The 15,045-nt window shown below is 41.6% G+C and overlaps 2 protein-coding genes across 4 annotated transcripts in view; one reads left to right on the top strand and one right to left on the bottom strand.

Moving 5' to 3' along the window:
- The window catches only part of mllt3 (MLLT3 super elongation complex subunit), a 47,220-nt gene extending 41,640 nt beyond the window's left edge, over nucleotides 1-5,580 (bottom strand). For all 3 annotated transcript variants that reach the window (XM_076087217.1, XM_076087218.1, XM_076087219.1), the window contains exons 1-2: nucleotides 5,455-5,580; nucleotides 4,478-4,658 (exon numbers count right to left, since the gene is read on the bottom strand). In XM_076087217.1, the coding sequence (XP_075943332.1) occupies nucleotides 4,478-4,658; nucleotides 5,455-5,466 (193 nt within the window). In that variant the 5' untranslated portion in view covers nucleotides 5,467-5,580. The remainder of the gene's footprint in view (nucleotides 1-4,477; nucleotides 4,659-5,454) is intronic.
- Nucleotides 5,581-7,265: 1,685 nt separating this feature from the next.
- The window catches only part of focad (focadhesin), a 59,694-nt gene continuing 51,914 nt past the window's right edge, over nucleotides 7,266-15,045 (top strand). The window contains exons 1-4 of the mRNA XM_076087212.1: nucleotides 7,266-7,304; nucleotides 11,175-11,246; nucleotides 11,765-11,839; nucleotides 13,185-13,339. Of these exons, the coding sequence (XP_075943327.1) occupies nucleotides 11,190-11,246; nucleotides 11,765-11,839; nucleotides 13,185-13,339 (287 nt within the window). The 5' untranslated portion in view covers nucleotides 7,266-7,304; nucleotides 11,175-11,189. The remainder of the gene's footprint in view (nucleotides 7,305-11,174; nucleotides 11,247-11,764; nucleotides 11,840-13,184; nucleotides 13,340-15,045) is intronic.

Genomic DNA, 15,045 nt, shown 5'->3' with positions numbered 1-15,045 from the left:
TATGCAAGAGGAGGTCCAGGTGGAGGTATCTCAGCACACAGGGTATTCAAATGGATCGGATCAGTGGTTATAAAGATTCTATTATAAACTGTGCACTAAATAGCAGCTTTCCTAACACGACACAAATATTCCTGCTGTCCACAAAAGTAAAAAGAGAAGTAGTAAAATGTCATCTCTAGACTCTAAAAACAGCAGCTACATGTGAGCACAGATTGACTTTGTGCTTACTACGTGTTTAAACGCCCCCCCCCCCCCCTTCATTTAGAGTGGGCGGAGAGTCACCATGTGAGACGTGCAGGTGATTAAAAGCTTCTTAAGTGAGGAAGTGGAATCTTCAACAGCTGCTAAATGGACAAAATGAAACACTGTGGCGGGAAAAGAAGAGGGGCGAGAGCTTGTACGGTTGGCGGTCTCCCTGCTGGACCCCTCAGTACGACGGTGACAAACAGGCCCGGCTACACCCAACTACACCGAGCTCACTTCGTGGGTCTTCAGTCTGCATACATGTGTTAAGCCACAAGTCAACCACGGTCCTTGTTCCTGTGAATTCTGTTCCATCATCAACTCGGCCAGGGTTAGTTAAATGAATTCACTTCAGTTTTATTTGTATATCCAATCTCTGTACAACAGACCATCCCCTCTCTGTATAAAGGAAAAAAGGAAAAAAGATGAATCGACAGAAAACGAATAGGCAACAGTGTGACAATCTATTAATTGTTAAGTCGTTTGTCGAGCACAAAGGGTAAACCATGGGAATAAAACACACCAATTGATTTAATATGAAGAGTCAGATTCACTAGATAATAATAATGATGATAATAATGATAGTAATAATGATGATAATAATGATAGTAATAATGATAGTAATAAGCTAGTTGCAACGAGATAATTTGTGCGACCTAATCTCATTAGGGTTGCAATTTATGCTTATCGATTTATTGGACAATTGTGTTGTCAATGAATTGGTTGTCTATAAAATGTAAAAAGTAAATTAAAAAAAGATTGTGGAAAAAATGCATTTTACAATTTCTTGACAAAGAAGGGCAGAAAATCCTCTAATCTGACGATGATGATGATGATGATGATGATGATGCATTTTTGCTTGATAAATCAGTGAAACGTTGCTGATGACATCAGAACATTTATGAAGAACAAGGCATCTTCAAATCAACGCTCCAGCACCTGAAATATTCACTCTTTATTAAAACTATTGATTGTGAAATAGTTGCTGAATATTATTTAGTTGATCCACGAATTGATTAATTGTTTTAGCTCTAATTCATTTCAAGCTTGATTTTGTCTATTTGAGTTAAAAATGTCTCTAAAGCTGAACAGGTGGATCTAAACCTCAGTGAATCGTTCTCCATCTAGCTTTCAATCCACCAGAAGTCTTCACAGAGGAACTCCTGTAGAGTACATGTCTAACCAAACAGAGGTAGGGTTGGCCTTTGAGATCATGTCTCTGGTGGAGAGAGTGGACCTGTGGGTGACTTTAGTTTGATTGTAGCAAAATGCTACATTGTCCTGAAGAGTTTGAGCAAATGAAGCCATACAGTCATCCTCTCATCTATTCCACTCCGGCTGTGTTCCAACTAGAAACTCTGGGGTACATCTGAAGACCCGACTGATCAGAAGGCCCTCCGGCTCACGACCTGTCGCCGTGTTCAAACACACGGAAGACTTCAGCGACTCAGGAGAGATCTCATGGCATGTGTCGTCTCAGAGACTTGTTGAAGGTTAAGAGTTCTGGCCTCAAGCCTTCCAGCCACACATCACATGTATTTCGATTGGACTGCACAGAAAGAAGAGGGAGACGGAGGAAGCCAAACCTCATCTGGTCACATGTCATCAAAGGCCTTTTAGGAGAAACTTTAAGCTTTGAAGGTTCCATATCAGCAGAGGAATGCGACTGCTCTGTGGTAAATGAATACATGAAACATTTCCAACCGGCTGTGAGCACTAGGTCCGTCTCCTGTGCTTCTTATGCTGTACATGTACAACACAGTAGACTCTCGGAGCAGGCAGGTGATCCCAGCAGCTCGTGGTGAGCCCTGAAAAAGGATCCAGGATCAGAGACAGTGTTCACCACATCGATTAAAAGGGCTTTCTTGTCCCACAGAGGAGAGTCTGTGAGAGTCATTCCTGCACCTAGCCAACAAGCTTAGCTTCTGTGGAGGTGACGTGAACACATGACATTCTTCTGTTTATGGCTAACATTATCATCATCATTAAGAGTCCAGGCATATTTTACCATACATAGTAATACAATTAGACTTATTGATGTATTTCATAAAGAGACAGGTTTGTGCTGAGACAGCACCATGGAGAATACTTTCAAAAGCATTTATTATTCTCTAATTTGCATTTGAAAAGATTCTAAGTGTTAAATAAGCATGTGCTAACATGCCTTGTTCTCCTTTTCTTCACAGCAGAGATTCTATCTTAAAGATGGACTGATCTTAGTTCACTGTACATCCTACCGCCTCAAAGGCCTGTTTCTGTTATACAGACTAGATTACTAAAGGATTTCAGGACTTTTCATTACTGATTAATCTGCTGATTGTCTTATTGATTCATCAACTCATTATTTTGTCTATAAAATATCAGAAACTAGAGGAAAAAATGTCCATCACAGCTTCTCAGAGTCCAAGGTGACGTCTTCTCTAGAACACACACGGCTGTAGAGAAAGAATCAATCATGTTGGATATTCTGGAAGACGCATTTTCTTTCAAAATGACTCAAAAAGTTGCACGCTTAACTTTTTGAATCTTAATAAATTTATCGTTTCAGCTCAACATGGAGCTACCAAACTATTGAAGTTGTCAACAAAAAGTGATTGATGGAGTCAGAGGCCAGAGAGGCTCCTCACTCAAACTACACTAGAAAGATACTTCTGGTCTGATTTCACCAATAGACAACATGTCAGTGACAGTTCCATGCAAACGATGAAGTGTTATGTTCCCTAATTTCAGATGAGTCAGCATGAGAACCATGAGACATCAAAAGTCCCCACTGAAGCCAGGCTAATGACTCTCTCTCAGCAGGACTGATGTGATTAATCAATGAGTTCATAAGTTCATTAACCATTTTCTTGACCAAAACATGAAATAAAGAAAATGAGTGGCAGCTTAATGGATAAGGAAAGTAAACGGTAGTTGCAGCTCTCGATACATTCATGGATAGAATGACTGCAGACAGTCATGCACATGTGTCCAGACTGTTACCCACATCCTTCTTAAAGGCACAAATAGACAGATGCACATATTGGTCCTAATTAACAGAAGAACATAAAGAATCATTATTGGCTAATGTGGACTATAAATCACAAGTGCCTGTGCAACCTGACTCTATAACTATGTAATTACACGAGGAGCAACAGGAGGACTCAACATTGGACCGATGCCAAGAGTCAGTCTCACCCAACAACGGCTGAAGTGGGGTGAAAAGCTCCTGAAGCACAGGAGAAGTTAATGCATCCCTTCCGGGCCAGAGGCTCCATCAGGACTCCTCCAGCTCACACGATGCCCGGCTGACCACGGCTGACTACAGCCCTCCTCACGCCCCGTGTGGACGCTCTCAATCAGCACAGAAGCATGGCCTGAAGTCTCTGTGCTCCCCGATGGCACAGAGAGAGCTGCATCAAAAACATGACCGAGTCACAAATGTGGTACTGAAGTCACACCATGTGACAACCATCTGGGCTAACCAGCCAATCAGAATACAGCAGGAGACTACACCGAATAACCTGTTGCATGTAGATGCTTTTGAATTTGACAATCACTTTGGATTCATCGTACACGCTGACCCAGAATTAATCTGCCTCATTATTCAATTACTCTATCAAATTGAAATGTTTTAATGTTTTTTTTCAAGCAAAAATGACAAACTCTGCTGGTTTCAGCGTGTCAGATTGGGGACTTGATGCTTTGTCGTATAGTATTTGAAACAGGGACAGCTGGGTTTGTTCAGATAAAGATCCCATCAGTCTAACCTTGACTTTAAACACTTGCTATTTTTTTACTTTGTGTTTCAGGCGGCAGGTCTGCAACCAACCAACACCAACCACACCGGTCACTTCTTCCTCCTCACAGAACCCAAATCAAGCCGCTCTCATATCCAAAAGCAACAACGGGTCTCAAGCACAAGCACATCTGTACGGACTGATGTTCAGAAGAGACGCCAAAACGCTATTACACATTTTAAACATTAAACATTGTTTCCATTCTGTCCTCTGAGACACAGAACTTAGCAGCAGGACGTCAAATGCAACACACTACTGTTTCTGCTCACAGAACCAAAAGCATCTACCTTTTCTCCACAATGGATTTGAGCATTTCACTCTAGCAGTAAAGAGATCAGCTCCCGGACTGCATGCAGACACATGAGCACTGTGGACGTTCTGCTGGTCTCATAAGAAACCAGCTGAAGAAAAGAGCACAAGGGCCCAAACCCAGCAGAAAGAGGGACGTCTCCTACCTCTTTTTGGTTTGGGGAAGCTTTCGTGCAGGTGGAACACCACTTTCTCCACAAAGTGCTGGATGTTGCTGTGCTCTGGTCCTCGGACAAACACCATCCAGTCGTGGGTGAAGCCTTCCACAGTGGGTTTCTTTCTCAGCTGGGCACGATGACCGAGTTCTAGTTTCACCTGAACAGCACCCTGCCACACACAACAATGCAGAGTTAAGATTGAAGTTGAAAAAAAACAAAACTCAAAATGAAATGAAATACAAACCCAGGTGTTTGACAGAATGAGAAAATAATGTATATCCCAAGGCTTCCATACTACACAATTTAAATGACCCGTTCACTCTCTTATTAAAGCGGCTCATTCTATATATTAGCTATTATATCTGTAGAACTCATTTAATGAAGCGTTTATGTTCGCCACGTTTACACCTGCGTGAATCTGACTTAGGGCTTGAATGGTTGGCTGAAGCGCACAGGTCCATTCCTGATGGGTGGAGGTTAGCCCCCATGGAGCACTTCACATTTACACAAACTTTACACGACTGAACCTGCTCCCACTGCGTTCTACCGCGGGGGAACGGTATGACTGTTACATTATAATGTAATGAAAACAACATTAAAAAAAGCACTTGAAAGTTGACATATTACCGCATTTACGTGCTACTTTATGCACCGCGTGTAACATTATGCCGAATTCAAGAATGGACTGGAACCTTAATTGGAAATTGCCTTAATTTACGTACAAGCGAAAGGCTTCTTGGTGGTAAGGAGAACAATATTAAATACGCAGGATTGTGGGGGGTTTGCATTACACTGTTCAATCAGGACACGGCGGCACGTATCGACTCAAGCTAGCTGTACGGATTGAGAATCCTCGTTACGGAGTAAAAACCACCGACTCCTCCGCTGTGACAAACCAGCAAAATGTCCAAAAATATACTCCATTAGACCGGACTGGCGAGCAAATCCTCCACCTGGCTACTCACCGAGTTGGCCATCCTTGAGGCCCCGCGTCACTGTTACTTCATGGAGAATTCGTTTTAACTGAGAGTAGAGGTGCATTCAGTGTGCCTATGACGGCGGACATGGTCTCTCCTGGACTGAAGTCACACTCAAGACTTTCAAAGCCTCGCCGGCTGTCAAATACCACGCAATACCCTGGAGAAGTTCCGCTGCAGACTTTCAAAATAAAACCCATCGCAGTGCGGCCAATCCCCCCCCCCCCCCCCCCCCCCCCCCCCCCATTTGCCTTTTTGCGTTGACGTGACATGATATTTTCATTTGATTTACTCTCAAGACCATCGACAGGCCTTTGGAAATACTGAGTCATGAGTAGCCAGCATGCATGTCTGTGATTTTCAATATTGAATCACCATCATTGTTGAATAAAGACCTCCACATGTTACAATATATCAAAAGGCCCCAGCCTGGAGAAACACAATGGGTTTTCTGGCCTTGCTATTACAGTTAATTTACGTTAAATGACATTCATGACATAGACAGCAAAATAAGGACATTGCATCTTTTTTTAGAACAACTATAATATAATAGCTGCTTTTTATGTGGTGCTCATGTAAGTCAATTAATCAGCCACTTTACAACAGTGGTTCATCTTTTAGCATCATCTCCCAATCAAAACGTGTACAAGACTTGCTGCTGATTTGCCATGTGTATCTGCAGCAGTTAGTAATGACTTTTTGAATAAAAGTTCCTTTTGTTTTCACATGTATATGATATGCTGGGCCTCTGGCTGCTCGTCCAGGTGGTAGAACCCAGAACCAGCCATGGTTAAGAGGATAAATGGATGAATGGATAAATGGATTATTTGCAGTTATATTCTTCATTGCTACCGGCAATACAATACAGCACAGGTTCATTAGGCTACCTGACTATTTACTCAATGACATAATATTCTTTGCTTCTTGTCCATTATTTTGCATCCTTTTATTTTGAACATAAAATTCTCTCGTTTCCGTTACTTCTTTTCCACAATTCGGCAAACCTAACTATCCTGAGGGTTAAAGCGCACGCGCAGCTTGGCGTACCCACTGGGGCTGGTCTGCAGACAGAGCACGAGACGGAAAGAGCCAATAAGAGAACAGCAGATGCACGGGCCTCCAATCGTTGGGGTGCATCCATCCTGCAATTATGTTGCCTTCAATCCCAAGAGAAAACTGGCAAAAGAGGCATTTTTTAACAGTGTATACGATATGTTCAAACCCTTTTAAAGCAGCTAAACAACATTAACAAAGGTCAATGTACGATTGATGTGATTAAAAATGTTATTGTGACAATAATACATCTGACTTTCAAGAAACAAAATGAGACACAATTTACAAGCTATTTTGATGAATATACTGACATTTAAATGTAACTATCACACCTTGCTACTTTGATTGTATTGTAATGATTAAAATTCTAGCTTACTCAGGTCACCCTTGAAAATGCGATAATTAGGACTAAAATAATTAGATAAATGAATAAATTAAATAAATAAATAATGGATGCAATAATAATTCAATTTGAATATGGGCAGCCCCCATGTCTCACTCTGTGTGAGCGTTACAGTCCATATATATAATGGAATTATTATCACAGCTGTTAACACTGATTAAAAACTCATGTATGTACATATTCATATAAACGTGCTATTCACAGCTTCCATGTTAAGTTTACACTAAAGTCTTGATTATGACTCTGAGGTTATTACAACATGATTTGTAGCGAAAGTTTATATGTGTGCGTGGGACTCTCGGGCTCCATCCATTTTGGTCCTCGGTACACGCCGTAGTTCCATGCGGGTTTGCAGCGGTCTGCAGGATGTTGGATGAATGAGGTAAAGTTATGGCAGCAACATGTACAACTTGTACTTACTTTAAACGAGAGACTAATATGATACTCAGTTTACTGCCGGAGGGAATACAGTCCACTTTATTTTACGAATGCTCGGCCAACTGAATATCTTCAGCTGTTGTGTTTATGACTCAATTGTAGCTAATATTAGCCGGTTCAGCTAGCTATAACTTAATTTGCTAGTCGGTGTGTTGTTATTTTGTTTCATTATAATGACATTGTAGCTTTATGCCTAACAAAGTTTGTTCTAAAGTTCTCCAACGTGGCTGGTTATATGCGACACGTAGCCAGCATCAGAAAACGATACAGAGAAGCCCATGGAACAATCCGTCTTCTTTATTTCCACTCACTTATTAGCAAAAGATGGTAAAGCACGACACACTACTGAAAGCTTCTCATGACAAAGCAGAACGCGTCCTTTAATTCGGCACAAATATGATCTACCAAACGACAAGGGAACAAAACAAACAAAAGAAAAACTAACGTGCTGCTAAAAGCCGCAGCTGTGGGCGACAGCAGACTCACAGACGTGACGCTAACACCGTACAGAGTGACGTGATGTTTATGACAGCAGCAGTAATCATGAGACTTTAATATGACAGCTATACGTATCACAGTAGAAGGACCACAGTACTCAGATGAGGTTTAAGCTCTTTGGTTAAATGACTGCTGACTGCATACAACTTTTAAAGACTATTGAGTGTGCCATAGAAATAAGAAACAGGCCTTCAGGTCAGTCAATTCAGAAAAAGTTAAGCTCTGATCTACTAACAAACACTCTAAGTCATATAATAAGATTTAATAGGCAACATAATGGAATGATTAAAGACAGTGTTAACATGGAACTACCCCCTGACCACTTGCATGTCTTAAAGGAATAGTTCACCCCAACAGAAGAAGATATGTCTGTAAAGTTAACAAACAGCCCACTCAAAGGATAGTTGAACATCATCTGTGCCTAACAAACAGGACTGCATGGTTTTAACTTACCAGACAACATGCAAAGAAGACCATGAGAGGGTCTGTAAGAACAGTAGACGGCAGCAACAGGTCGGCGTAAGAATGACCACAGTGAATTACAAATGAAGCGTCTTCTTTCAGAAACAGAGTTTTGAGAGCAGCTGTCAATCATGACGAGCCACACCCCTTTTTATATCAATAAGTACGTTATTATCGTTACTGGCCTTTTTACTGCAGCCACTCACCAGGTTAATGTTTAGATGGAGGCACCTCTGGGATCTGTCTTGTGGTCGTTATACACGTGCCTGGTATCAGGTCACCTGCTCATGGAGACATTGCTCCACGGCACTACTAGTGGCTTTAATGTGTCAGTTTACAACAACATATTTCAATAGTTTCAATTGACCTTGTTGTGCTTGTGGGATTAGCACAAATTATTTTAGAAATTGAACTGCAACTTTATTTTCCAGAAGCAGTGATCCCGTCACTGACTGACCAGTAAAGTGATTGCTGGTTGAACTAGAGACGGGCTTACAGTCAGAAAGCTGAAACACAGTTTTGTAGATTTTGTATTTATTAGCAGTTTCTAATAATAACTTTGGTGCTAAATTCTATCTTTGTTTTTGTGATGTGAGAGATGTTTTTTCTGTTTAATGTAACATGTTTGTGTACTTATGTTTGGAACTTTCAATGTTGGAGGGGCTGCCTTCATAAGTCCCTTAGTCTGGTTCTCATTCAATCATTTACAAAGATTCAGACATCTCGTAATGCATTTTGATTGCTATATATATATATATACACATACACATACATATATACATATATATACATACACACACACACACACACACACACATATATATACATATATACATATATATACATACACACACACACACATATATATATATATACATATATATACACATACACACACACATATATATATCTATCTATCTTAAAAAGCTTGTTTTGACAGTAAACAATCCAAATCCCTCAAACAATTAATTTACTTAAAAATGAAAAAGCAGCATATTTTCACATTCCATTTTGAGAAGCTGAACCTAATTAGACATATCTAATAAAGTCATGATTCATTATTCAAACCTAGCTCTAACCCGATCACTTTTATTCCAACCTGTTGTCATAAGTTAAAGAATACGATCGACTGTGTTGCCATTGTATGATATCAGGCCTCCCAACATGGCCGTGAAAGGGTGTGTGTTGTGTCCCCTGAAAGCCCATCAAAAGTCCCACGTGCCTGTCGGCATGTGCGCTTTAAAGCCTCCGTGGTGTCATTTCTAAAGCCCTGTTGGCTCAACACTGTCCAGGCATTGTCCTCCCTTTTATTGCTAGTGCAGACTTAGCAGTACGGGCCAGCCCATATTGTCTTTCTCTAAGGTACACATGCTGTAGAAAGCACTGGAACAGTTCTATGTACAAACTGCTTTTTAGGTTTAGCAGACCATCGACTGTCTTTAAATTAGAGAAGAAGCCAGCTTCTTCAAAATTACAGCTGTCACCTAAACCATGACAAGTGATGACTGAGTTGTTATATTTAGTTTCACTGAAAAGTAAACTTCTACCACACACTCCTGTCCAACTCATTTTAAAGAGTATTTAGCTAAAGTATGCTAGAAATACATGTAGATATTCCATTATTAGCAGCGTCGTTGTCGCAAACATCAATAAACACTCCCTTAACTGTCAGTATAGTTGTACAGCAGTACTTACCTGTTCATGTGGCCATGGAGCTGAATGACAGTGGGAACCAGTGGAGAGTGAGCAGGAGCAGGTGGACAGTACAGCAAAGCAGGCTTATCACTGAGATAACAGCAGGGGGGGTGTTGGGTGTCTGTGTTTGGGGAGGGGGCTGTAGAGGTCCGGCTACATGAGGCTGGAGTTCCCTGTGTTTATAGTCATGTTAAACCAATAAATCGCTTTACAGATGTTGATTCATGGAAGAAAAGGAGCTCAAATGTTCCCAGTTAGGACGCAAGAGCTTTAATGTATGCTGTTTTCTGTTATATGTACTTCATTTTTTTAGATATTTGTTGCCCCCCCCCCCCCCCAGATATTTCAAATATATCCTTTAAAAACCCTTATGGTGTGTGAAAGGACAACATGATACAGGCCTTCAAAAATGTTTCTGATCATTCTACATCCAACACAAGTTAAAAAAAAGCAAACCTAAAGAAATATATATGTTTTAATTTAACAAAAGAGGACAACATTCTCGAGCGTTAAATGTTGTCTAAAGACAGACGTTGCCAAAGAAACTATGAGTTAACTAGTTAAACTAGTTTTCAGAACTAGTTGTCTTTCTGCAATCAGTTTGTTTTAAATCTCTGATAAACCAGATTACAGTCTGACCATTCAGAGCCAATACTAGTTTTTCATTTGTACAAAAGCTGCTCTCTGGAGTATTGACCAGTAACAGTGAACCTGCTGTGTGCTGGACAGCAGCTGTGGTCTGCAGGCCTCTGACAGCTGGCGGTCAGCACCTGTACGGCGTGTCGTCAGACGGAATGACACAACCTGAGATGGGCCACCTGTGAGTCTGTGAGCAGAGTGGTAAACTGAGGACTTATGAATAATTTAATGCAAAATGATGTGGTGGCTTAGTGGCAGGCCAATAATTGAATAACACACGGCCCGGATGGGCTTTTCAAAGTGTCGGTGCCTGAATACCTCCAAGCAGTGCTTCACCCTGGGATCGTCGTCCTAATGATGAAGCTCATAGCATCACTTAGCTTCCGGTTCAAGGGCCGACTTCAACACCACGGCTATGTGATATCCTGAGTTAAATAGAAGCACCTTTGACTTCTAACACATGTAACTCTAATGACGTTTAGTTAACTTATCCTAACGGAGTCTCCTTCTGCTCTCTAAGGCTTAACCAGCAGATATGACGGACAGTTTGAAGATACGATTTGACTTCCCCAGCCCCGTCATACAAGCCCAGGTAAGCTGCTGACTCATCACACTGGTAGTCTTTAGTTCCATGATATATTCCGTATTCCTACTGTCTGGTATCTTCGTCTTCATTTCTGGTGAGTGCACAACAGCCGAGTTTGATTTGAGACAACACTACCCTGTGAGTAAGTAGAGTGGGCACCGTGTCCCACATGGAGATGTACTAATGGAAGCATTCAAATAGAGGCGGAGCTCTGTACTTTGCATATCAATCCTCTCATCTCAGCAAGAAAGCAAATAAATGTATTTCCCAGGATGTTGAACTGTCCTTGTGATGAAAACTCGCAGGTTCAGCCGTCGTGCCGATGTTCTTGTCATGTTAGCCAATGAGGGAGCTAGGCTAGCAGTTCCGACCAACGGGAGGGAACAAGGCGCGTGATGTTCACCTTTCAAACCTACAGAAGGGCATTGTTTGATACTGAAAAGACAGATTTTCAGAGAACCAATAGGAAGATCTCTCTAACTTAAATGCAACATGTACCAGAAGGTCTGCTTTTTGTTTTCCAGACGGTGAGACATCTTGTTGCTGCGGTGCTAAAAGAGAAAGCAACAAATGGGCAAATCTCACAGTCCTCCACCCAGGTGAGTTACTGTGATGGCTTCATTACTGCTGAATGTGAAGTGAGTCCTGTTTTAACATGATGTTTGGATCATCAACAAAGTAGGGTTCATTAGAAACTGTAAACCAGCTATCAGTCATTGAAAGAAAGGTGACCATTTGATTGGAGGGGTTGAGTGGGTCACAAATATTATTTTATGCCTGCTAAGGAAGCTCCATTAGGATCTTTAGGGCCAATAGCAGATCACCGACCGCTGGAAGTAGTATCGACCGATCACATGGTCTTTTCAATGCCTTTTATTTATCGTTTGGCATTATTTTATTTTTTTAGCTGTTCTTAACAACATTGCATATTTAGTTTTGAAATTAAGAGATGAGAAATATCATGAATTGACTGTTTATTTATTGGCAGGCAACATGTGCAACATATTCCGCTCTCTCTCTTAGAGACACAACTCACAACTACGCTGAGGCCTTTTTAGCGGCACGTAGACAAATTGTCTTACGTGTTTTGCCCACCCTTAATACCTACTTGTGTAGCATTTCCAAGAGCAGTTGATGAGCACCTGTCATCAGAATATTTTGCAACACCAGTCACTTGTAACAAGAACCAAGTTTTTATCTCCGCAGGCGTAATCCTGGGTAGAGGTTATGTGTTGGGCCGTGTATGTGACTGAGTGAGTGTGCACGTCTGTGTCTGTCCACAGCTAATCTTGCATTCTGCTGCGGCTAACCGTATGACCTCTTGTGGTGGTGGTGACTCCCACTTTCTCTAAACCCTTTTTATAACCTGTTATATACTGCCACTGACTTCCTGCTGACTCCTTCCTCACTACTCCTAACTGGCTCCCACGGATGCTAGGGGCCGCTAGTGATACCCCTGCTGAGTGCATCGCCGACCCCCAGCAGCTACTCTGCACCCAAAGACACAGTGGGAGGAAACAGTTTGCACACTGTTATGACAGCCAACAGCCAACAGAACTACCAGTACACACTCTGCTGAGTACCTCTCGGCAGCTGCTCTGCGGCCCACTTTTAATGTTTTTTTTTTGGAACGGTGTGTTTGGCTAGCCACTATCAGCTAACGGAACTACCAGTGCACACACTGCTGTCCCTCTATTAGTCGGTTTCACAACGCTTTACAGCACTCGTTGCATTAATTCAATCACACAATACAGCAGTGGTCATTGCAGACACACCTAGCAGAGATCTGAACTCTACTGTGTGCACCTTTTTGGTTTGAAATGCATATTTCCAAATCTGAATATGGTCTGGAAAAACTATGCCAGACAGTAAATTCAGTACCTTCTTCCCTTTTAAGCTGAATCTGGATCCAGATCTTGAGTTGTGTGTGTTGCTGTGTGTTAGGGCCCGGCGCTGGAGGCTCTGTGGCAGCAGTGCTGCAGTGACTGTGCTCTGGTGCGTTCAGCCTGCTGCGATGCCGTGGTGCTGCTGGTGGATCAAGGCCACGCAGACCTGCACTACGTTCTCAACAGCGTCCTAAACCTCCTGCCCTCTTCCAGGTACACAAAGCACACAGCGTCCAATCACCAATGTTAAAGTAGAGCTTTACTAAATCTAACTTTGCATGTGTTTTGATTTTGTATGCTGTGCCGTTCTTGTACCTCTCTGTGAAAATAATTTTTGCAGCAACTTAAAGGATAATTCCAGTTGAAGACAACTCGGCTCTTATTGTTTTTTAGGTTAAGCCATTCCTGTCAATAGTAAAACGACTTTACTCACCAGGTTTACTACTGAGTTCTGAGTCATCTCTTAAGATGAGACTTGATCTCTCCATGTCTTCCATGTGTTTCTTAAAAATATCTTTGTAAAAAGGAGCAGAAATAGTGATAAATAAGAATTATCCTTTCAGTAGAACCTCAAGGAAAAGAAAACTTGCAAGACGCTGGGATGTCCTCAGAATTCAGTTACTGTATCATTCATGGATGAGACAGTGCTTTTGTAGTCTACTGAAATGTGCATCCAAATTCAAATATGCACTCACTTTGCACAAAATATTTGCTCACTGTTATCAGTGGGAGGTATATAAGTTTGTCAGTAGATCATGGGTGTGTCATCACTAGGTGCGGTTGAGTTGCACCCTTTTGTCAACTTAAGCCTTCAAAATCTCTCCTAAAGTCTCTCCTTGACAAAGACGAGATGTTTATGAGCTTCATGAAACAAAAACTGTGACCAAGTCTTAATATCATTGACTCAAAACAAGAGTTCACTCAAATGGGATTTGAATCTAATTCTGGGAGCTTTGCCACCTTTCCTTCCTGTTCTTTTCTCTCCTGACTCTTCTTACTGCCTCGTTATGTTTAGAAGACGCGACTGCTCGCTCTGCTTGTTTTGACAGATGAGAAAATGCAAGACAATCCACACAGGAGTGTACACAAATAGGCTTTACCATGTGGCTTTTTATTTATAGTACTGTATTGTGATATATAATATTATCAGGATAAAAAATGACCGATAGAATATTTTGGCCATATCACTTAGCCCTAATTTTAGTTGACAATTAATTGCTATGCACCATTTAATTGTCTATTTCTGTTCATTGTATGCCACACAGCGGTGCTGTTGTGTTTGGCTTTGCAACTAGACCTAAAGCAATGTTGTTAGTTTCAACGACTGCTCATTTAAATGATGCGATCGTTGGTCAATTCATCTTCAAATAGTTTGCTGAAACAGTGTTTCACCTCTCGCTGTGCTTCACACAGATTTACTTTTAGAAGCTTTTTCTGAAACTGTTGTGTAGGCCGACCTAATCTAATCAAAGACGCAAGTTATTTCATTATTGTAGAAGGCAGTGGTGGGCCGTGCATTTCATACCTGGGCCTTCTGTGCTGTCCTACTACACTTGAGCCATCTCCTAATAAGGTCATTATGACGCCACAGCCACGGTTATTTGTTTCTATGGTGTAACAATACACATATTCGTATTAAACCGTTCGGTACGAGGCTTACGAACCGAACAATACGTTTGAATAATACTAGTGCATTTGGAAAATGCAGAAGCTTAAATTGTGGGAAATGTAATGTTTTCGGTGGACTGCGCTCACGTAGGAGACAACGGACTGTGACCTCTGAACCTGGAACAAAAAACAGCTGAGGCTGCGGCACTGCACGTGTCTTCAGGGAGGCTAAGCTAACTAGCTTAGCGGGGAAACAACAGCCCGAACGGATTCAATTGTCCGGACAATAACCCCGCGCATGACGGGATGCT

The sequence above is a fragment of the Anarhichas minor genome, unplaced genomic scaffold, assembly GCF_050575085.1.
Source record: "Anarhichas minor isolate MPS153535 unplaced genomic scaffold, ASM5057508v1 ptg000009l, whole genome shotgun sequence".
NCBI lineage: Eukaryota > Metazoa > Chordata > Actinopteri > Perciformes > Anarhichadidae > Anarhichas > Anarhichas minor.
This window is presented reverse-complemented; position numbering and strand designations above follow the sequence as displayed.